This window comes from Ictidomys tridecemlineatus, chromosome 7 (genome assembly GCF_052094955.1).
Source record: "Ictidomys tridecemlineatus isolate mIctTri1 chromosome 7, mIctTri1.hap1, whole genome shotgun sequence".
Taxonomy (NCBI): domain Eukaryota; kingdom Metazoa; phylum Chordata; class Mammalia; order Rodentia; family Sciuridae; genus Ictidomys; species Ictidomys tridecemlineatus.
In genome coordinates, this window is record NC_135483.1 from 27,983,852 (window position 1) to 28,008,584 (window position 24,733).

The following is a 24,733-nucleotide window of genomic DNA, read 5'->3' on the forward strand; positions in this document are numbered from 1 at the left end:
TCACCTGCCATGGTTAGCAGCATGCTGTGCATTCCTCTTTGCTTAGTTGAGGCAATAATTACCCCCTTAGAACTGGGAGGCAGATGGATTGCTGGGTTTTAAGCTAATTCTCCTTGGGGTGCCTTGTAAACATGGCAGGTGGAACAAATTATGCATATAGAACACTGGTTGTTTTATGGGAGGCCAGTAATTTTTCTGAGCTATTTTGGTGTTTCCAGTGTGCACATTTAGATACATGGTCACACTGTAACTTTCATTAAAAAACAGATACCAGGTCAACAAACAAAATAGTCAGAATTGGACAGTCTTTGCAGTCTAATCGGAGGAAGGTGTTTGCAGAAAGTATTTTTGTTTTTACAGTGGCCTGGAAGAAATCTCTGAGTGCCATAATGACCTAGAGGTAATCATTGTTGCTGTTTGTGGGTAGAACAATTAAAGCAAATTATAACCTGACTAGTGCCCTGCTGAGGCATGACAAAGCCTCCAAAAATTTGTCAGGCTTTGCCAAGCAGAAATATTTCTGCTATGCTTTTGTCTAGTTGAGGAAACTTGGCATCTGGATAGAGTGAACTTTCGAACATAATGATTAGAATTGAGATGAATTGCTTCCAGAGAAGTGAGCTGCATTACCAAATTATACTATAATTGAATGACTGCCAACCTGCTGTGAATTGAAAAACAAAGACCCTAAGAGTTTAGTATCACTTTAATGAGTCTGGGACTGAGGTATATTGTCTAATATATATTTCAAGGGCTTAACTGTCTCAGCTTCAGAAATATGTACCTAATGAAATATGTTACAAACTAGGGTGTCTAGGCAGTATTTCTTTGAAAATGTGTTAATTGCAATTAGAAAGACAAGAGAAAACCTTTCTGGTTGCCATTTAACAATTTTAAAATATTCTTAACAATGGAAACTGTAACTATGATGGAATTGGACCTTGTCTGAGAGCAAATTAAACTATTGTTTTTTTTTTTTTTTTGGTATGACACTCATCCTTATGACAGTGTCTTCCAATTTCAGAGTATGGCCTTTGTCTACTTGAGAATCCTTAGCAAAACTTGTTTAAAATGTGGACACCTCAGCCCTACTCTGAACCTGTCAACTTGGAATAAGAGGGCCCAGAAATCTATATTTTGCAGGCTGTCCAGATGTTTCTTATGCATGAGGTCTGGGCCTCACTGCTTTGTGGTCTCTGTGTACTTGGGGATGTTGTATGAGTAATGTGAGGGGCATGCTAGAAGTAGCACCACAAGATGAACAAGGATCAAAAAAGCAGGACTAGTGGCCAGCCAGCTGTTTATACTAGTGGCCATGGTACAAGGTAAATTCCTCTGTGTCCCTTGGAATTAATAGCTTCTGACTATTCTGACAAATCCAATCTCTTTAGTCTTAGCAATGGTGTTACTTATATCTGCATAATGGGTCTAAGTGATGTCCAAGTGGTAGAAAAGTAAAGGGGAGCAGGTAGAATTTCTTTACTTTATTTTCCTATGTAATCCTCTCTGAATTTACTATCGGTATCCACACTTTTAATTCTTCTATTTTCTTCCTTTGGAATTGGGATGATTTAGGGCACACTGAAAGTGAGTATACGGGGTATATCAAGAGTACACCCCAAACACCCAGTGGTTGCACTAAAAGAAGAGTAGCAGAGACCTGAGTATTAGGACATTTCCAATTTTTTGCAAGTTTTTGCCAACATATATTTTTCCAGTAAGAATATTATTAAATGCTTGTGAAGAATCAGGAATTGAGCTAAGGCTACAAAGATGAAGGAATTATGGATTTAAAAAGTCAATCATTTTACTGCCTTGACTCAGACACCTAAGATAAATGGAATAACAAATCTTTGGGAAGTGATTCTCACTCTACTACCTTTTCTCACTTTTATATCTCTCCTTTTCCCACAACTACCTCACACACCCTCCTGCCTTGTAATTTGAGTTTGTTGTTCCACTTATTATCAACATTGGCTTCTCAGGTTTCATAAGCCCCAGGATATAAAGAAGTGACTTAATGAGTATCATGTAGTAGATAAACGGAATCTTTGGCATCAAGGGACCTGAGTTAAAGCTGTGAAATGAGCTAGAAAGGCAGGAGGGCCAGGTATGAAAGATCTCATGTGCTAAGAACTGATCTGAGAGATTAAGGGCCCCTGCAGGAACCAGGCCAATGTCAAGAATGAGGCCATCTGGACAAAAGATAATAGTGGGGACTCAAGAACTCGATGGTGTGTGCCACTCCAAAGGGTTTCAGAATTTTTAAAAAATTCAGTTTCTTCACTCACTCTTTGGCCAAATAGGGTGCACAAGTAGCTGAATATGGTTTGTGGCTGTCATTTCCCAGTTCCCAAAGATCTTGCACAGCCAATGAAGGGTGGTCAGCTGGGAAGAGTTATGACCAGGTTCATAAAGTCAAAAGATCTTTCTGTTTATGTGTTTTGTCTGTGGATGGGAGAGGGCAAGAAGTGATGGCAAGTTTCTGCTTGCTTTTGGAGGCCATTGCAGCAGTAGAAATAAAGACCAATCAAATATTTGGAAGTTTGGGACCTGAACAGATGGGTCTTAGTTTCCAGTTGCAAGTGGAAGGGAAAAGAATAGGGTCTCCTTCAAATTCCCACTGGACAAACACAAATGAAGTTGGAGAAGTAGGGAGGAAGATCCGGAGTCCAGTAGATTAGTTCAGTTTAGGTTTTGTTGCATCAGAGACAAAAATCTGAAGCCACAGAAAGACAGTGGCAGCTGAACTCAAGGGAGTTGATATTGCCAGAGGGTGTGAATGGAGGGACATGAAAGGACAGGCTAGTATTCTGAGGTACAGCAGGACACCAAGAGGGTATTTAGCACCAGGTGAGATCCCCACATTCTCAGCACTCTGATTTAACATTAGTTACCATCCCACTCCACCCTCCAGGTGATTTTTATTCTGAGAAAACTCAGTTTGCTCCCATCCATCCTGGGGAGGCCGATCCAGGGGAGACTCGAAGAACTTCATGTTTACAAATCTGCTGGGTGTAAGGTGACTTTTCTTGCTTGCAGGCACAGGATGTACCCAAACCTCCCCTTCTGCTGGACTTGCCCTCTCTCCTCTTCTGAAGGCACCACCCAGGCTCGCCCACCAGAGCAGAGGCCCCCTGACCTGGTGCTGCTCTTGCAGTGCCAAGTGCAGTCCTCCTGCCTCAAGCTCCCCTGCCTGCTGTTAGGGTTCCCAGTCTCTTGAGGAGGCCTGTTATTTCCAGGCCACTGCTCTTTCTTTACAGGGAAACCAAACCAAGCTTCCAAATGCATACTTGTGCCCGTCGTGGGAACCATGCTTCTCATCCCATCCCACCAGAAACCCACATCCACGGCCTCTTCTTGGGGCTCCTTCTCTCCACTAGTTGGCTAGTCTTTATTCTCCCTCTTGTGTGGGTAATTGTTAGGAAAGGATTCCTACAAGACACCAACCTAATCCTCAGAATTAAGACTCTGTGGATCCTAACCTTCCCTTCCATTTATTTTGTGGTATTTTTGAGGATTTTGTTTTCTTTAATAATTACTTTTTAATTCAAAAGTAACAAAACATGTTATTATAAAATATGCAAACACATATGTCAGGTGGGTATAATCACATTTATAGGATTTATTTTGTTTTGCTTTTTGCTGAAGATTACGCTCTCTTAATCGGTGATCCTTTCTTTTCCTTTGTTCGATAAATATTTATCGAGTACCTTTTGTATGTGAGGCACTATTCTAGTAGCTGAGCTAGAGCAATAGAACAATACTAGCTTGGCTCCTGCCCTGGAGGATTTTGTATTACAGGTAGTACCTGTGCCTATCATTGCTTGTCAGCACACAGAAGTCCCCCTCACTCGTGTCATTGTGAGTGACGAGCTGATATTCCACTCTACTGAGGACCATCACTTACTTAGTCATTCTTCTTTGGATGGACATTTTATCTGGGAGGCTAACTTTCAAAATTCAGAATTTTGTTTTATGAATGTCACGGGAATTAGACTACATAAGAGCATATTTCTTCTTTTACTCCCTTTTTTTCTTTAAGCAAGTAGGCTGGGAATGTAGCTCATTGGTGAAGCAGGTGCTTAGCATGTGTGAGGCTTTGGGTTTAATCCCCACTTCCCACAAAAAAAAGGAGTAAATATTACCTGAATCAATTTTTTTGTTTCCAATTAGAAAATTCAGTCAATTGCAATTTCATAAAGTGTATAGTGAGCTTTTTTTTAACATTTATATTCCTTGTTCTATCTTGACCACCACTGTCTTCAGATTCTTAGCCTGATTTAAAAAAAAAAAAAGGTGGGAAAATATTCACATTTCATCAACACAGCTAGCTGTAATCCAAGCATCCTTAGAACACTTAGGAGTTTCCTTAATATGAGACTCTCAAGAGTTGAAGAGCTAGCATCCTGGTCTATCTCTGCCTCTTGCCTCTTTTTCCCCTCCTAGGCTTCCAGTTCTCCTTCCTCTCTGTCCCACTTGCTTCCATCTCCTTCAATCATGGAAACAAAAAGAATTGAACATTTAAAAAAGCATGACTTAGAAATTGCAAATAAATCCATAATGCAAAGGAGCAGGGACGTCAGGAAGGTTTGTTACATGCCTGTTTGGGAAAGATCAAAACCCCAGGAAAGAAAGAACAAGAGAAATAAAAGCTTTCATGACACGTTAATTCACCACCCTGCTTGCCAGGCTCACCTCGCTCTGCGAGTGACAGAGGCACCCCGTTTCTCAATTTCAGCACCAGCCCCTCCTTGAACAGAACATCTGTGTAGATTCATTACATTAAATATTTGGACCATGATGTTTTCCCTCCAGATTCTCTCCCTGGGGGCAAATCAAACAGTTTGATGCTTGGTAAAAAACCAAAACCAGGTCTGGGACCCTTACAGAGCTCCGGGTCCTTTGAGGAAATGGAGCTTTGGTCATCTCACTCCACTGTGCATCCTTCCTCCTGCTCTGCTCTTCACCAGAGGACTTTTATGGGAGCACTCGAGGCTCCAAAATAGCTCAGAAATCCTGGGAATGTTTACACGTGAAGTGATTATTTTGTCTCCAAGAAACCAGGGAGGCAGCCACTAAGTAATGATTCCACTCTCCACTTCATTTTTAGAGAGAGCAAGCAGTTCCGTGCATTAGCCTGAGGTGCTCCTTTGAGTTCCTTTGACAAGCTCATTTCCATCAGTACACACAGAGCTCCACGGCATTAGAAAGAAAGAAGTTCCTCTTTGCAACTACCCTGTCTTCTCTCTGCTCCACTTCACAAGACTTCACCAAAAATCCTCCTGTCTGTGATTTGCCCTTCTTAAGCATGCGAGTGGCAAGTCTAACATTCCCTTGCTGTCTTCATTTCCATTGACCTCTCAGCAGTAGGGACACAATGGAACAACCCCTCTCTTAGGGAAGATATTTCTCTTTGGCTTTTATGATCCCACCCCTGAGCATTCTTCCTGCATTTCAAGTCACTTCCTGGTCACCTTCTTTGGCACCCTTCTCTTCCTGCTTTCCAGAGGGCTCTTTGAGCTCTGTAACTTCATATCCTGCACCTGTAGGGTGGTGATCTCTTGACTCCGCCCCCGGGGTTCAGACTGGCTTATCCAGTTGAAGAGCTAGCATCCTGGTCTATCTCTGCCTCTTGCCTCTTTTTATCAAGTGCTACTTGATTCCTCCAGTGTTATGTTTAATTAGTGCCTCATACTTCCCATAACAAAACCACAATTCTTGATTTCGCCTCCTACACATTTCATAAATCCCTTTCTGTTCAACCAGAAATGACCACCATTTACCTACTTGTTTAAGGAAAAGACTCCAGAAGACATCCTTGATTTCCTTCCTATTCATCATCACCATAAATATGTGCTTTCAATTATTTTCCCCAAATATCTCAAATCCACCTACTTTTCTCAGTTTTCACCCTTACCATCCTAGTCAAACCACTGTTCACTTCTTAGTTGTATTGTGGTGGTGGCCTTTAAATGGGTTGATTTGCTTCTGCCCTTTCCCACAGCATAATAGTTAAGGAGGAAATTCTTGAGTTAATTTCTCTGGATTCATATGATGACTCTACCACTTACTGATTACAAACTTGGGGAGGTACCTTAAATCCTAGTGCCAGTCTTGTATGCCTCCTACAAATCTGCATGACAGTAGTGCCTGTTAAAGGGATATTAGTTAAGACTTGTGTTAAGTATTTAAAAAGAGCACTCACTACTCTGAGCAAATATCTGCTAGATATATGATCACTAGTGTGTTCTCCTTAATGAGCACATAACAAATTTTTATTATCTTGTGCTTAATACACACTATGACTTCCATTGCACTTAATGATTCCTGGCCTGCAATCCTGCATATGTGTGGGCTTTTGCCTCTGTGACCTCCCAGTCAATCATTCTCTCTCCATCAACCTGCCTTCAGTTCTGTTTCCTCCATCTACCATACCCTGGCCTCTCTCAGAGCTTGTTGCACTTGTTCTTTTTGCCTGGAATTCTTGTCCTTGATTATTATTATTTTTTTTTTTTTGTCTCAACTCATTAGGAGCTTTCCATGACAACCTATCTATCTAATGAAGTCCCTTTTACCTCACACCTATTTGGTCTACATAACATCACCCAGTTTGTTTCATTAACAGTACATCAGAATCCAAAATACCTTCTTTATAGATTTCTCTACTTGTTTATTTTTAGCTCTCTCCTCACCACTAGAACTCTTGAGGAAAGAATGTGAGTCTTGATCATCATTACATCCCTAATTTGTAGAATACCTGGCACACAACAGAAAATCAGTAATAATTTGTGGAAAAGAACAAATAGGTGTGTGGATGGATTAATGGGTGGACGAAATTCTTATACTTTAATTTTGGCTACTGGTTAGTAACATATTGTGTAATTCTGAAGCAAAATTAGTATAGAGCCTTGTAGACCTGTGAGTTCTCACTGTGAAAAGATGCTAAAATTAGGTGAAAAAATAGAAAGTTCAAATTCTGCTTTTGACAACTTAGAATGCAAACGTATGCATTCTGTGCATATGGCTACATGTGTTGAGGCAGGAATCCTAAACAGAAAGAGTTTCTTGCCTCAGATTTTTGTGGTCTGCTTATTATGGGATGGCTTTTTTCTAATAGCTTCCTTTGTCTGTTTTTAATTTGGGCATTCTCAGAATTGCTGATGTTTCCTCTTGGAATAAGCACAAGTAGAAAAAATTTTAAAACAGCTAGCTTATGATGGTGGAAAAAAAAAAAACAGGTACTTTGTCATACAAACCTGAGTTTTAGTCCTGAGTTGATTACTTAGTAGCTATGTGCCCATGAAATTCTTAACCTCCCTCAGTCTCAGTTTTCTCAATTATAACACATTGTTAAAATTGTATGATAAAAACTAGTGTGCGGGCCACATGATAGGTATTTAATTTTGTTATTTTTTTTTTACCTTACCTAGATCCTTCCAGTGCATGTGAATGATGTGTTGTAAGAGTTTTGCATGACCACATTTAATCTTTGATGTTTTATCTGTATCCATCAAACTATCCTTAAGAATGCCAGTATCTGAAACCATAAGAATAATATTTATAGCAGCATATGGTACATCATACTTAATAAATATTTATTGAATGAATGCATTGTCAATAAATACTGCTTTTATTCATGAGAATCAACTAGACTTCCATAGAGTTCAAAGTAATGTATCCTTAAAATAGCAATGATTTTTCCCTTAAATTATGCAACTGAACATTGGACAGCAAGCATCAAACCATAACTGAATGTTTCAAGACATTATGGCACAAAACCACGTTTTCCTCTGCCTGATGTTATTTTTAAGTGTGTCTTCTGGAATTGTTTAGTTCAACATTTTGGAAAACTAGTGAACTCAGATCTAAATTCAAAAGAGAACCAGAAGGTTTAGAGATGCTTCTTGGACTTTTAAGAAGTATTCTGTTTGTATTCTTTGTAACCTGGTGTTTTATTCTTACATATGTTTGGTGCAAGAAAATTTAATTAGGTCATCAAGATTGACAACAAATGTGTTAGATAGTATAGTTGTTGGGCAATTGAGTATGAGGAAATTTTAGAGTACATATCCAGACACATGTGCACACACTTTGGGCAATCTTAATAGATTAAAAGTAAACAGCAAACTAGGTAAAATGTGACAAAGAATTTCATATACATCATTAAGAAAGCCTAATTACCCAAATAGGAAACTAAGGACATGAGCAATTGAGAAAATAAGTAAAAAAAGAAATCAACAAACACGAAAGACATTCAGCTTCAATCATAATTAAAAGCCATGCAAATTAGGGCATAAAAATCCATTTTTAATTATTAACTTGAAAAGTACAAAAAATAATGTTTATTACGGGCAGAAATTTAATAGATGGAGTGCTCTCTTACAATAATAGGACTATAAGTTGTCTCAGACTCTTTAGAAGGTTTAGAAATTCTGCTAGACATGCATTTATGAGCTAATCAAAAATTTGACCAAAGATGTTTGCATAAAATGTTATTAAACCAATTTTAATAATAGCAAGAAAAATGGAAACCTCAAATACCCTGTGAGATGGAATTGGTCTTTAAAATTTTAAGTTCATTATCTATTTTAAATAGATACTCATTTAAAATAACATTTTTAAGAAATTAAATAAAATATTTTGAAACTTTTTAAGATGTACTAAGAAATCAGAATAATACATGAACTCTATATGCTCATTATCCACTTTAGCCAGAATAAATGATAGGGAAATATTGCTAAATGATAGAGAGATATTACTATATTTACTATATCTATCCTTTTTGTACCCTTTGCTGAGGCATTTTGAAGCAAATCTCCAGACATCATGTCATTTCATGTCTGCCTACCTATGTCAACATGCATTGATTTAAAAAAAAAATACACAGTCTGAGGATGTAGTTTAGTGGTATAGGGGTTGCCTAGCATGTTGGCCTGGTTCAATCTTCAGTACTGCAACAAAACAACAAAACAAACAAAAAAACATATTTTCTTATATAGTCACAGTGCCTTTGCAATTACTGACATAATTAACATAAGTCCTTGGTGTGGTAGAGAACTTGGAAATATCCTTAATTGTGTCAGTAATGTCTGATTCCTTCCTCTTGGTATCATTTTAACCCAGAGGTCAGCAGACTTTTTCTGCAAAGGGCAGATAGTAAATATTTTCAATTCCACTGGCCACACAGCTTCTAGCAATTATTCAGCTCTGCCATTGTTGCTAGAAAAGCCACCATAGACAATAAAAAGTACTGGGTGTGACTGTGTTCCAGTATTTTATTTGCACAAGCAGGCAGCCTCTGGACTTGACCCGAAGGCTGCAGTTTTCCAGCCCCTGTTTAGCTCATTATTTTCCATGTCTTTTGTAAGATGGACTTTAGCTTTAAAGCCTTGATTAGATTTGGGGTCATTTTTTTGTTTTGTTTTGTTTTGGTTTTGGTTTCGAGAATACTTCATTAGGAGTTCTGTGGGTTTTTTTCTCACATCCCATCAAATGTCCCACTATTGGTAATGATAATACCCAGTGGGTACATTTGGGAAGGCCTGATCCCTGCACTGAAAGCTCTTGATGAGCCTTTTATCTAATGGTTTTTCATCCATTATGTTTTGTTGCCTAAATCAATTACTTCATTAGAGGTTGCAAAGTAGTAATTTTCTATTTCTATTATTTCGTCTCTTTTTATTAACCTGAGTGCTTCTGTAAGGAAGAACTTTCCAAAAACAATGGAAGATTTCACTTATACTCAATTAAATCTATTTGTATAGAAACACTTTTTGTAATCAGGATATATGCTAATTTTTCCTTTTAATTGATAGTTGTCAACATGAAGTATCAGTTCCAATGATATCTGGGGAATTGGGAGTTTTGGGAAGTGAAGAGAGCCTTTCTCATTTCTATTTATTTATTTTATTTTTTAATATTATTTAATTGTAGACACAATATCTTTATTTTATTTTTTTATGTGTTACTGAGGATAGAACCCAGTGTTCACATATGCCAGGCAAGTGCTCTACCACTGAGAGCAACTCTATTTTTTTTATTTTTGTGTCAAAATGAATTAATAGATTTTTAGTATGTCTGATGGTTATCAGTCATCTGCATTAATGTTTTTTTCATCCTCAAATTATTCCACCTTTGGCTAATGAGGACCCCTTTGTGTTGGTTCCTGATGTTAGGTTCTTCCTTACTAACAAACTAGTTCTAAGGTGCATTGTTCAATGACAAAATAATGAAATTGTCTATAATATATGTTAAGATTTTGATAAAACAAATACCAAGCAGGCAAATAAACCATATTCATCACTCAAAAAGACTAATGAAGTATGATAAATTGTTCAGTGTTTTCTGGGAAACACAATTACAGTAAAATATTATTTATTATTTTATTTACTTGTTAATACTCTTCTGCACTCTAGATTCCTTCACAATGTGTTAATTTAATAATTAAGTTAAATTTTTATAAGCTCAACAGAAGATTTTAAAGTTCTTTTCATTTAGCAAATTCCTTTGGCATATTTAAAATAAGGTTCAGATTATTCAGAAATTACTTAGACACATTTTTCACAGTTGTTAATAATTGTACAATTTGAGCTATTCCTCATGTTCTCAAAGAACTTGTAAAGACAGAGAAAATATAATAAAACCAATCTTTAATAATATCCATAGAATTATAATAGTAAATTGTTTCTCCTCATCTGTCTTTAGAGGCCTTGGGAATTTATTTTCCTTAATAACAATGTATAAACTACTCCACAGGTGTATTTCTTACAATAATTTAGACAGACCCCAAATTCTTGAGATTCCTGGATCTGGGAGTATTCCTTCTACCCACTCTTAACTCTGTGTGTTGATAGATTCTAAGAAAGTTAATAAGAACAACAAAATAACCTATTTCTGAATATCAATTGAAGTCAAAATGTAAATTAGACTCCTTTGCCATAGAAAGTGATCTTCAGGTATGGCCTTGATGGGGTCACTTTTACCCAAGTTTCACTAGGGACCATTCATGACCCGTCTAAGTGGGCATTGAAATAGTTGACACCTAAGGGAAATTATTCCATATTTACAAATGAGTCTCACTTTGCAAAACATGTAAAGTGGTCCTGCTTCTTTTTAATAAAGTTATACTTCCCATGAATGATAAGAGAAAGCAATGTTGAAGCTCAACTATATAAGGGCCATGTGGAAAGTGGGTGTTAAATTCTTCCCTCTCCAGTAGACCAATAGTCTTCATATTATCTTCCTAAAGAGCCTTGGAGCAAAGCTTCCCTCATGACATAACCAGATGGAGAGTTCTTACCTACCTCAGGCATAGAAATGTGATACATTCTATCCTTTTTGGATGGATCCTTCAGGATTTCTGCCATTTTCTTCCCAGAAATAGTTCCATCATTTCTATCATAATAGAAATTTTTACATTATCATATAAAAACTAGAATTATAAATATTATGCTTGCAAATCTGTAGATTCCACAGGCCAAGTGTATGTTAGGGTTGTAACAGGAAACAGAAAGCACACCCAGAGAGTTGAAGTGAAACAGGTTTAATAACTCTATCTCTCTAATACATGTAGTTCAACACCTGGTGAGATTAGACCTGAACAACCAAGCAGTATCAGCTTGGTTTTCCCATTCTTAGAATCTTGATGCAAATGTGAACTGAGAAAATTTGCATCAAATTTTAAAAAGGAGTAGTATGTTCTGAATTATTGGTGAGCACCCACCTCTGCGGTGAATTATGAGAGCTAGGGAGGGAGACCAGGGAAGGAGCCCTGAAAGAGACTTATTCTCAAGATAACCACTTCTTTGGTATTGCACAGAGTAAAACCCCTCAGGTGACACAGGTAACCAGATGATTATGGCACATGAACCTCTCTGCCTGTGCTGGGGTCTTATTTTTATGTAAAGTGTGTCTTCTGTAATAGGAAACTTAATGAACTTAATGGCTATGCCCTTTCTGAACAAGATTCTTTTGATAGTGTTGATCCCATTAAACAACACAGGCAGACATCCCAAGTTGCTGTGAGAACTCATCGATTTTCTTGGTTAATAGACTTACCAGTTTTCTAAGAACTGCACATGGGTAGTGATATATACCAACTCTTCTTGGCTTTTTATGAGATCCATCAGGATGGAGACTGGGTACAATACCTGTGGACTGTTTGGGTACTAGAACTTGATACATATTTCTTCAGTCAACAAAAGACCATTTCATACATTACTAATGTTTTCCCTCAATATGAAGCACAATAGTAGAGAGTTAAAAAATGTTCATGTAGTCCCAGCAGGTGGCTGAAACAGGTGGATCACACATTCAAAGGCAGCCTTAGAAATTTAGGAAGGCCCTAAGCCACTTAGCAAGACCCTGTCTCAAAATAAAAAGGGCTTGTGGCTCAGTGGTTAAATGCCCATAGATTCAATTCCCGGTACCAAAAAAAAAAAAAAAAAAAAAAGGTTTTTGTAGTGATTCAAGTGCTTTAAGAAATACCCATAGTTCAAGCTTTATTTAGGTTTTTATGTTCTCATTCCCTGCCATGGAGATACAGGCTGTAAACACCCATGACAGGTGAGGCACACACTTCAGGTGAAAAATGGCTGCTGCTCTCCTCATACTGCCACCACTCTAACTAATTTCAATTCCCAATTTTTAACCAGATCCCAGCACTTAATTCTTGAAATTACTATACTGAAAACATGACATGTACATACTCTTTCTTATTTAACTCCAGAAAAATGTCAATGGAACCAAAAAAAATACATTGCTTTCTCTTTATTGAAAGCATTACTCTAATAGCATTTTCTTTCAGTAATGTTTCTCAGAACTGGAAATCGTTTAATATTGTCCCATTAAATCTGAGGGTTTTCAAGAAAAATGGCTTTTAAGGTTAGACATTCTGAATCACAGATTTTTATTTATTTGGGCCCTCTCTCTTTCAAAGTAAGTAATTTACGGAACTGACTCATAAGGGCATAATTTTAGAGGCAATTGGTAATTTTAAATGACTAGACGTCAGTCATTTGAATTTATCTGCTTTAGGGTAGGAATCCAGGGAGTCTCTGTGAAGTGGTGTGCAGACCTGTTGAGCCTTGTAAGATTGCTGAGTCTGGCTGAGTAATTAGCAACTTTGCACAGTTAGAGAGGAGCTCCGTCTTTGGGTTGAAGCAGTGGACATGCAAATCTAAAGGAAAGGCTGGGACAGTAAGTGATGAAATAGCTGAGCAGGAGCAGCCCAGAGGGCCTCATCACTCCATGCACATGGCTGTTTCTTTGGGGTCCAGGAAGGACATAGCATGTTTAAAGGAGCAGCAAAGGCAGGAGGCACGAGCAATGTGCCAAACACATTTGCTTCCAGAAACAGTCCAGGGAGGTCCTATGAATATTAATGTGCCTAAAAGTTTTAAAAAAAAATGGAGAAAAATAAATCATTTGACTAGTGCCAAGTTCACTTTGTTCCAGGAACTGGGATATTTCATAATAAAAAATGAAATAGAAGCCAAAAATGAAGCAATGGCAATTCCTATTCAGATGGAGTCAAGGCTTAATTCAGGCAATGAGTATGTTTTATTCAGGCCTAGTTCTGTTTCTGTCATATTCAGGCCTAGTTCTGTTTCTGTCATTATTCCAGGTATTGGGTCTGAAGATAGTCTTTGATAGATGGCAAATTATTTTGGTTCTCTTACTCTTCATAAAAATTTAATAGTGCTAAAAATGATCAGTGTTACATATCTTTATTCATTCTTTTGTCTAATTAGTTACCATAGTAGCTTGGGCATCAAAATATTTCCATATAATAATTATTTAGTAATGAAAATCTCCCAGACTGACTGACCAGTTTGAGTAGGTAAACTTTTAAGTCATTCTTCTTTGGCTTTAAATTCTAATATGTTCCTCCTCATCAACTAAAAGTGAATTAACAAGCTATCATAAATACTTAAATAAATATGGAAAGGGTTTATAGGAGTCAGCAATATGAATTTCCTGTTTGCCTAATAAACATCTATACAGGTCACTTCATATCACACATACTAACTGAAAATAATGAGCCTGGTAATAAAAATCACTCACTTGAAAGTCAAGGGAATGTTTCTAAGTTGAATATAATTTTCAATTTACCAGTTTATTCCAGACAGCAATGTATGTGGTTGATATATTTTTGGCAGGGAGTATGTGATAAAACAGGCCCACTTCTTTCTGCTTCCCTGAACTTCTAAAGGCAGCAGTCTTACATATCAAACTCTATTAGCCAATTGGTGAACCAAGTGATCAAGCACTAGGTATGGTCAAAAATATTGGAGGAACTTTATTTTTCCTAACACAAGCAACTCTAAAACAGTGACCTTGAGTTGTCGTGATGAACTTTTCATTACTAATCCCATCAAAAGTCTGTGGACAGATAGGACCTAAAATTACACTACATAAGAATATTCAAACAGACATATAGTTAGGTTTTCACAATGCTTTACAGAAATATTTGTGATCAAGAAACTTATTAAGATTTGCCTGTACAGCAGAATAGAATAGACAATATGATTGATGTATGTACATTCCATGTATGTATTATATATCAAAATGCATTCTACTGTCATGTATGACTAAAAAGTAAATAAATAAATAATTTTAAAAAAGATTTGCCTGTAAATTTTACCTTAAAATGCCATTTTTTTTTTGTTATGTGCATGACAAAGAAAAATGAAGTCACCCAAGGAGTATCATCCACAGCAGTTCTAAGTGGACATTCTAAGCAGAGTTCATGTGACTGCGCGGGGGTGTGCATGTGTGTGCCTGGCACCCTGCATGGCTTCTCGCTGCCTTCATTGATTTCCTGCCCTCATTAAAACCTTATCGATCCCTGTTCTCTAGATGACACAGGCTGTCCTAGTAGCCAGTCAGTATCACCAGTGAAGACACCCTCAGATACTGGGAATAGCCCCATTGGCTTTTGCCCTGGAAGTGATGAAGACTTTACCAGAAAGAAGTGCACCATTGGAATGGTTGTTGAGGGAAGCATCCAGTCAGCCCGATATAAGAAGGAATCCAAGTCAGGCTTTGTAAAGCCAGGTAAGTGCACCGACTCTTCATATTTTACCTGGGTAATATAACTGAAGCAGTTTTTCCATTTGAAACTATATGTGTGTGTGTGTGTGTGTACGCACATACAGATGATTTTATGGGGCAAGGTTTTGTCCTGTGTCCCTTTCTGTTGGTTGTTAGTGTCTGTCTGCTTTTGAGCTTCCTGAATAATTGCTGTGCACAGCATATTATAATGGATTATTCTTCCTCTTGCTTTTGGTCAACCAAAGAGAATGTCCTTTTATCTCAAAGAAAAACTTAAACTGCATGAAAAATACAGTTGCTAGTTGTCCTTTGCTTTGTAATACTATAAAAAGAAAAGCATAATACACAATTGGGGAGGTGTGATAGCATATAAAAGATAAAAAGGAGTATGATGAAGTATAAGAGGTACTTTAGTTTTTAAGAAAGAAACAATGAACAAAAGAATGTTGTGTAATTATAGCCAAGAAATGAAAATATTATCTTGTGTTCTCAAGGAACAACATGGCTGCCGTACTTTTGCCAGCATCCCAGCTCAACTGGCTTTTTTAAAAATTGAGATATAATCCAGATATCATAAAATTCACCTACTTCAAGTATAAAACTTAGTGGGCTTTAGTCCATTAAAACCATTGTACAACATTACCATTATCAAACTCCAGAACTTTTCTTCTACCCCCCAAATGAAACCCCCTGCCTATTAGCAGTCACTCTTTATTCTCACCCCCTACTCCAGCCTGTCCCTGGCAACCACTAATTTTCTCTGTCTTGATGGATTTGACTGTTCTGAACATCTCACAAAAATGGAATCATACATTGTATGGCTTTTTGTGTTCGGCTTCTTTCACTTGTAATGATTTCAAAGTTAGCTAGTGTAGCATGTATCAGTGCTTGTTTATCTTCATGTTTGAACAGTATTCTGTTGTATGGGTAGTCCACATTTGGAAATGGACTTTTTATAAAACAATTTTAGGTTTATAGAAAAATTGAGAGTCTGCCTGTACCCGCTCACTACTAGTACTTCCTGCTTTCCCTGTTTAAACATCTTGCTTTAATGTGATGGTGTACCACACTTTGTTTATTCATTCTTGATTTGATGGACATTGGGGTTGTTTCTGCCGTTAGGCTATTAAGATTAATGGTGCTGTGAATTTTGGTGTAGAAGCTTTTGTATGAATTTTTTTTTAGTTCTCTTGTGCATATTCTTAAGTATGAGATTCCTGGATCATATGGTAACTATATGTGTAATTTTTCAAGGAACTACCAGACTGTTTTCCAAAATGACTAAAACATTTCCCTTCCTACCAGCAACGCATGAGAGTTCCAGTTTCTAAATATTCTTCTTAATACTTGTTACTGTCTTTTTTATTATAAACTTTGTGTTAGTCTATTTTGTGTTGCTATAACAGAATACCTAAAACTATGTAATATAGAAGGAAAAACAAATTTATTTCTTACAGTTTTGAACAGTGGGAATCAAGGTCAAGGGGCTCAAATCTGTGATGGCCCTCCCATCATAATGTAGAGGAGGGCATCCCTTGGCAAGGAAGCGAGTGTGCCAGCCCAAGTCTTTCTTCTTATAGAGCCATTAATCCCATCATGGGACTATGGGTCTATGATACGGAGTGGGGGGATGCCCATATGCACAAAATATTATGTACTAACTTGAGAGGTTTATTTATTAAGATTTTTTGAACCTAGTTTTAATGCTTCTTGCCCAAAGGCAGAGCCTAAAGCAAACCTTTTATCAACTGTTTCTGATTTAATTGCTCATAGGCATAAATACTGCCTAAGCAGTTTTTACCTGGTAAACTTTTTATTTACTTGTACAAGGTAAAGGGATCCATTAAGTTTCTTAGTTGCCTAAAATTCTTCACATCCTCATTGCTATAGCTTTGGAATAGGACCCAATTCTGTACAAGTAAATTCTTTGTATTTGAGAAAAATCTGCACAGTGACCTATACTTCTTTGAACTTTGGGCCTGTCAATCTAATAAATATGAAGAGAGGAAATCCTGGAAGTGAGGCCCCTGGATGACTCTGCATTTCTAACATGCAGAGACATAATCTATTACAGCACAAGAAGATAATGCTGCAGGTAAAAACAGCCTTCTCCCAGCCCTGAGCTCTCCCCTCCCCTCAGTCAAGACTGACCTCCAGCTCTCCATGCATGCTCCACTTTTTAAAAATAAACCGACTCATTAAAACCAATACTAATTTATTAAAATTAGCAAGCAATTAGTGGCTCTTATACATGTGCTCAGGGACCCTTTAACATTAAGTAACCAAAGCCCATTTAATTTTAGGTCCATTTTTCTAGATTCTGGAACACTGTAGTTTGCCTCAGAAAAGAGTTATTGAAATGCCCCTGAGGTCAGTAAGATAGCGAATAATGATCACTGGGTCTGTTATGCATAAAGAGAAGGAAAATATGTCACAGGACGCTAGGAAGGTTTGGAAAGGGGAGCTGAGCAATGAGCAAGACTGCGCCTTGCCAACAGGGCCCTGTGGTGCACACAGCAGTGAACCCTTCCTGCCAGGCAGGAACTCCTTCTGGAAACTTCTTACAGGCAGTGAGCCTTCTGTCATTTTGGCTTCTATCACTTAATACCTATGCAGATTTCATTAAAAATTGCCAACAAGGAGCAAAGAAAAACATTCCTACAGTCCATTTGGGTGATGGCTTTGTGTTTTCCTGTTTTCCTTTTCTCCATAATTCAGCAACACATTCAGGGCAGAATCTCCAGAGCCTAATTTCGTGTCAATATAAAGCAGGTGTCCAATAAAAACTTACTGGGAAACACAGTGTGTACTTTGTGCAAGGGATTAGTTTTTTTTTTTTTTTGCATATTTACAGCCAATAATTTTTTAGAAGCTCAAACAGAAAAAAAATGTAATTGAAAACAGATCAGGTAAGTGAAAACAGGCCCTTGACTTGAATTATACAATCAGAAAGCCATCATCTCTGATTTTTATTTATAGTTGAATTTTTAATGTTGTTATCAGTGCATTATAGTTATACATGGTAATAGAGTGCATTGTGACGTATTCGTGTACGTATGGAATATAATTTGCTCCATTTCAGCCTCTAGTGCTTCTTCTTTCCCTTCCTTCTCCCCCACCCAAAACTGTTCCCCTTCCTCCTCTCTACTGGCTCCTTCTATTTATTTAAATTGGTGCTTTATAGATGTGCCTAAAGGTGGAATTCACTGTAGTGTATGTATACACACACACACACACACGCACACACACACACACACACTCACACACACACACACACACACACACACACACACCATAATTTGGTCAACTTTATTCCACAATTTCTCCTTTTTAAGGAATTAGATTGAATTCGAGAAGTACTTGGGGAAGAGGGGGCAGGAATGACCTTGTCATCCTGCCTTTAGGAAGCTTGTAATTTAAGGAAGAATACTGTAAAATAAACCCTGAGGAATCCTACAGATTAACAGAAAAGGAAGGAAGGCTTTGGGGGGGGGTACTTTTTGAGGAGTCCTGGATGGTAACATTCCTTCCCCTGGGGTGCTCCGCTAATATCAGCTTGTAGTCAGTTTCCTGATGAAACTTTTTAACCAGAAATGAAAGTCCTAATTGGATTACTGCTCTAGCACATGAAGTGACAATACTGAGCCAACTTTCTTGCTTGATTTATTACTTACAGAGTATCTTAACCCAGGAAAGAAAAGAATCCACTGTCATTGTTTTACAAATAGAAGCACTAAATTCTTTGTGCTCAAGACTAGTTGGAAGGGTGGAGGAACAATTACACAATTTAAACAAACAATTTAAAAAATGTGAAAGTCAAAACACCACTGGAGGTGATTAAGGAGATCAGGAAAGAGCAAATGGTTAGGGTCACTATAATTTAACTGAAATCCACTTTCAGAAACTGAAATGTTGAAATCTGCATTTGAAAGATGTCACAGTATCTCCTTAGCATTCAAACAAAGTTAGTATTCCCTTGTTATCAGACACCACCCAGGCTATTGAAATTGGAGACCTGGCCAAGCTGAATCATAATAACCTCACAACAATAGCCAGGGATTGGTTACTTTAAAAAAAGAAAAAAGGTTTCCCACATTGAGAGGCATTTGCTAGAAAACTCAGAAGGCACCAACTAGGTTAGTGATTAATCAGCACTGGGGTCCCTTGATAGAGCCTCTTTCACACACAGTCCACAGATGTTTCTGTTCTTATCAAAAGCATTATTTCCACTTCAAAGTTAGTTGTGTGTAATAAAACAACAGCTTATTCTTGTAATAATGTGAGCTACCTAGAATAGTTCAAGGAGAATTGAGCGCCTAGGCTTCCACAGTTGTTCCCCAGGTTGCCCAACCTGTTCCGCCTGCAGGGAAGGGTCTGCGCTGGAGGAGAGGGGGCCAGACTGTAGCTGTACACACTATGTCCACATCTTCATATCTCCACCTTATTACTGTGTGATCTTTAGCTGCTTGTGTGTGTGTGTGTGTGTGTGTGTGTGTGTGTGTGTGTGTGTGTTTGAAACTTTGTGCTCTGCATCTGTAAACTGGATTGTTGAAAAGACTTTGAAAGAGATTAATTCCTCACTATATGGCAGCGAGGGCCATTTGTAGTTCTTAATAAAGATGTAACAAATTCCATGAACCTTATTTACATAAAAACTCCTAAAACCCTCATCCAGGACTTAAGTTTATTTGAAATAAAATTCTAGCATGTCATGTTAGCCCAGCTCACATAAAATGAGAGGACTACTTGATAAAGGAGGACACAATGACCCAAGTGCAAATTGACAGCTGAAGGCTTGACAGTGCACCCAGAGATGGGAAAGTAGGAAAGAGCAAATGAAAGACCACTAAGAAGCCTAGTGGCCTTTTCACTGGTATAGACCATTACCAGCTTCAAATTCTTGGTAGCACTTAGTTCAGTATTAATATAAAAGCAGACAGAATCATTGTGACAGTGGAATTGCAAGAAAATGCTGTCTATGAAAGCAGAAAAAGTCTTACACATTTAAAAATATTTCCATAAAGTGAAAAAAATAAAAATTTGATGCTAAAAGGAAGATTTTGGTTATGAAAACTTTCTATATTCTTTGGGAAGCTATCATTTTTTTAAATAGCTCAGTAGTTATTAGCAAGTCTTCTAGCAACAAAGCCCAGCCGCAAATATAAGCTGCCAACACTTTCAGATACTGAAAACCTAATGAAAATATTTAGAAGGATATATTAGATGTAATTGTGGGCTTGGAAAACACTCTTGACAAATGATTTTTTTTTTTAAAGAAAGAGTGAGAGAGAGAGAGAGAGAGAGAGAAGAGAGAGAGAGAGAGAGAGAATTTTTAATATTTATTTTTCAGTTCTTGGCGGACACAACATCTTTGTTGGTATGTGGTGCTGAGGATCGAACCCGGGTCGCACGCATACCAAGCGAGCGCGCTACCGCTTGAGCCACATCCCCAGCCCCGACAAATGATTTTTTTTAGTCAATCGTTATTGAGAACTAGCTGTACCAGGATAATTCCAAGCGCTTAACTCATTTCATTCTAACATTGATGTGAAAAAGGGACATAATTAGCCCCATTTTATATATGGAGAAACTGAGGCACAAACAAATTTAGTAACCATCCAAGATCACACATCCTATAAATGGATTTTAAATAGCGTAATCTTGCCCGTAACTCTTAAGCATGCAATAATTGTAAGACCCACCTTCAAAGAATTAATTATAGTTGCAGTAAGGATGTGTAAAAATTAAGAAAGATGTGGCTGATATAGAACATGAATTATTTTTCTTTAATGTTGGTAGAGCCCTAAAAATTCCTATCAAGTCTTATAAATTAGCTGATAAGAGTCTATTTGTAGATTTTGCTGGCTGTTGCTAATAACAAAATTAATGAGACTCGATGTAACTTCAGGGAAGTACAGAAAGTTGAATACTTAAGGCTGTCTGAAAGCAGGTCAGTAAAATGAACATGAGAACATGGAGATCAAGGGAATGTAAGGTCCTCAGTGATTTCGACTTGATCATGAACTAGGCCTTTTTCTACTCGTCACAAATCTTTTACCTGCTCCCCTGCATGTCATGAATACTTTCTTAAAGGAAGATCATTAGACTTTGTCGAGTGAAAGCTTTTGCACTGATACTGAAACAGATCTCTGAAACTTTCTTTCACCCTGAGAGAAAGAATGTTCAGACAGAATATAGCAGATTTGTTTTATGGTAGACAGTTATCACTTCTCCTCAACAGGGACCAAAACAGTAAAACAAAGCTTAAAAGTGATGAGTGTTTGTCCTTATGGCAGGTTTATGTCTTTGCTTTCATGCCTTTTTCTCACATCTGGGTTTTTGATGATGCACCCAATCAAGTAATGGTAACAAATGGACCTTAATGGATTTCTCTAAGAATTAGCAAATCATAATCCTCCCCTTCCAGAGGTAACTGCCATCCAAACCCCAGGTCTACTGGGATTTATTACATGTACAGTGTTCATAGCCACTGATTTGGGGGCCTGCCAAAGGCTCACTGAGTACTCTAATGTGGTAGGAAGGAAGCATTATAAGTCACTTATACACAGTGGAAGTCCAGTAAACCACACACCCACCATTGAGGGTGCTTATCAACTGTCAGCACAACAAAAATAAAACCTAGAAATGTCTTTCATGTGTAAATTATGCAAATAGATGCTTTAGGTTGGGCTCCCCCCCCCACCCGCCAACACCCTCTAAATCATGTTTCTCCATCTAAAACATTCATTTTAATGCTCCAAAATCCAGGAGCATTCTGCCAATGCCTGGGTGTGGTTGAGGGATCCAGCATGGTATGGTGAAATACTAGAGCCTGGCAACAGCTTGGAGCCATTCCAAAATCCTGAAGGGACTAGAGGAGGGTCATGTTACCTAGAACCCAAAGGTGGCCATATATGAAGGACTTGGGAAGAGGAACCCAGCCACTGGCAGAGAAGGAGCCAAAGAGATGAATGCCCTGACTTCTCTGTCTTCTTGGCTGGTATGATTTGTTGTGTGGCATTGGGTGTACTCTAGGGTTACCGACAAAGAAGTTATATGATGAACAGTGTAGCATGTACCACTGGTTAATTCATTGAGTTAAATTCTTCTACCACCTAAGCTGGTATATGATAGCAGCCAAGGGTGTCAGTAAATCGCATGAACGTAGGCCACGGTTTAACTAGGTAACACTTCAGGAACCTAGCTGCGACAGGCTTGCATTCCAAGAAGCATGGACTGGAATGTTTGTAGCATTGCAAGAATCTAATGGAAAGGGAACCTTCACTTGACCATGTCGTTAAGAAGAGTTTCTGTTAAAGTAGGTTTGAATCTCCACTGTGTACTTAGTTAGCAGTTTTGTTTATTCATTCAAAAATTTAGTAAGCATTACAGTGTGCTAACAGTGTTGTTCCAGGCATGAAGGATATAGAAGTGAAAAAACAGACAAGATGCCTGTTCTTATGGTGCCTGCCTTTAACGGGAGATGCCTGGTGCATAAGCATGCAAGCAAGTTCAGATAGTGACAGATGAAACAAAGTCATGCAGTAGAGAGCTGGGGCAGGGAAATGCCTGGGGAGATGACATCTGAGCTGAGAACCTCAGGCTCGGAGAGGGCTCAGGGGATGCACAGGTGGTAGGCAAAGTAGTGAGTTAAGAAGGGAAAAGGGGGAGCAGATGAAGTCTGTATTGTCAAAGTAATGGGAGGCCACAAGGGTTATAAGAGGGAAAAAATGATTTGATGTATGTTTTTGAGATCTCTCTGATGACTTTTTGATGCTTGAATTGTCAAGAAGTGAACCTGGCAGAAGGATACTAAAAGACAGGAAAGGATAGGGATGTAGTTCACATGACGGCACATGACTCCCATTTTCCTAATGAGACTAGAAATGTTTATTTGCTAACTCTAGTAAGTCTTTTGCAGTATGGATGAAATATCAATATCCAATGTTTTTTTTAACTTGTAATTTTAGTTAAATATGTTTGTACTCTATTACTGATTTAGAAACATTGCTTTTATGCATTTTTCATTTAAAAGTTTTAATCAGTCTTTCTCTCTCTAGAGTGACTTGTTAATTCATCTGACTTTCCCAGGGTAAATCATCTTCACTTCTACCCAGACTGTTTGAGATAAAGCAATTTTGAATCCATGTCTGTCTCATTGGTCATTTGTTCAAGCCAGCCAGGAGGGTATGGGATAAGTTACTGTAACAAATAGACTCCAAAATAGAAGTTAAAACTAGACAGATGGTTGTCTCTTGCAATGTAGCACATTTGGGTGATCCAGGCTGATAGGCAGCTCTGCCTCCTTACAACTTGGCTACCTCTTGTGGGACCAGAGTGGCTCTCATCTGCTTAGAAGAAAGCAGGGGAGAGGGACCAGGGGACACTCTGGTCATTTTAAGGTCAGGATAAAGAAGTGCCCACATGTCGTTTCTAATTATATCCCAGGACATCCTAGTCAAACAGGCACCTGTTATTATAGAAGAGGGGGAGAGTGGAGGTAGACATTAGTGAACAGCCAGCAGGCTGTCACTGCATCCACTGCATAGCCTGGGACAGCTGGCTTTTCTGTTATCCTGTAGATGTAGATAATTATCTCTCTCTCTCTCCAGAGCTATTCAGTTCCTGAGTCCAGATAGCAAGGGATATAGGGTTTTGTGATCTCTACAGCTTAACCACTGACTGTGTTACTATTTAAAGGGATCTTTAAACCCATGGAGGAGTCATACCTTAGGAATAATTAGAAAAACTGCTTTTGAATTTCTCTTTTCATTTGAAATAATCCCATTGGTTGGCTTTTGAAGGCAGCCAAAAGTATCACAGACAGAAGCCAGTTCAGACTGACATGTCTTTTTTGAATGGCACTTTTTGTTCAAAGAAGGTAATTATGAAACAGCCCTAAAATAAGAGGATTTGAAAAGACTCTAATATAAGGGGGTTTCTTCTTTGCTGAGAGGTAATTGTGCAAGGAGAAGTACTCATCTTACATTTACACATAGAGGTAGGGTGGACCATGTCATCTCAGAAGCAGTTGGGGAAAGGGTTAGTGGGAGGGAGAGTGTAATCTGTAATGTAAGGAAATGTTTTCTCTTTTTCTTTAATATGGAAAATAATTAATACTTAGCTTTTTCTCATTGCTGCAGCATTCATAAAAGATATTGGTTATATATTGTCATATATGCACCATGTATTTACTATACAACACTGAGAGGTGAAAAATAGACATCCTCTGTCTTTGCAAATAATCAGTCTCAGCATGTGACAGGTGACTATTTATAGTGACAATATTGACCTGTTATATAGTCTGTTCTCAACGACTAATCACTTTCATGTCATTGTAAAAGGAGAAAGGAGGAAAGTTTACAGATGGCACACCTTTTAAGTCATTGGGATGATCACTTACTGTTCCGCCTACGTGGGGCCCATTTTATCTCTGGTGCCTTATTGGTAAGAATTATTCTGATATGATGGATGGTTTGGGTGGAAGCTTAATAAGTATGTGAATAAGTATGTTTACTTGAGAGAGCTCCTATTGGAAGGAAGGCACCTACTGATGTCCTAGAGAGCCCTGGACTCCATTTTCTCTTCTCAGAACAACGGATCTGCCCTCTCTTCCAGGCACGGCTGTAAAGTGCCTTGCATATTTAAATAACTGGAATTCATGAAGTACACAAGC

General features: G+C 38.0%; 1 protein-coding gene across 9 annotated transcripts in view; it reads left to right on the forward strand.

Moving 5' to 3' along the window:
• Positions 1-24,733, forward strand: part of Sybu (syntabulin) — a 106,684-nt gene that overhangs the window by 44,299 nt on the left and 37,652 nt on the right. For all 9 annotated transcript variants that reach the window (XM_021724553.3, XM_013357373.4, XM_021724555.3 and 6 more), the window contains one exon: positions 14,863-15,060. In XM_021724553.3, the coding sequence (XP_021580228.2) occupies positions 14,863-15,060 (198 nt within the window). The remainder of the gene's footprint in view (positions 1-14,862; positions 15,061-24,733) is intronic.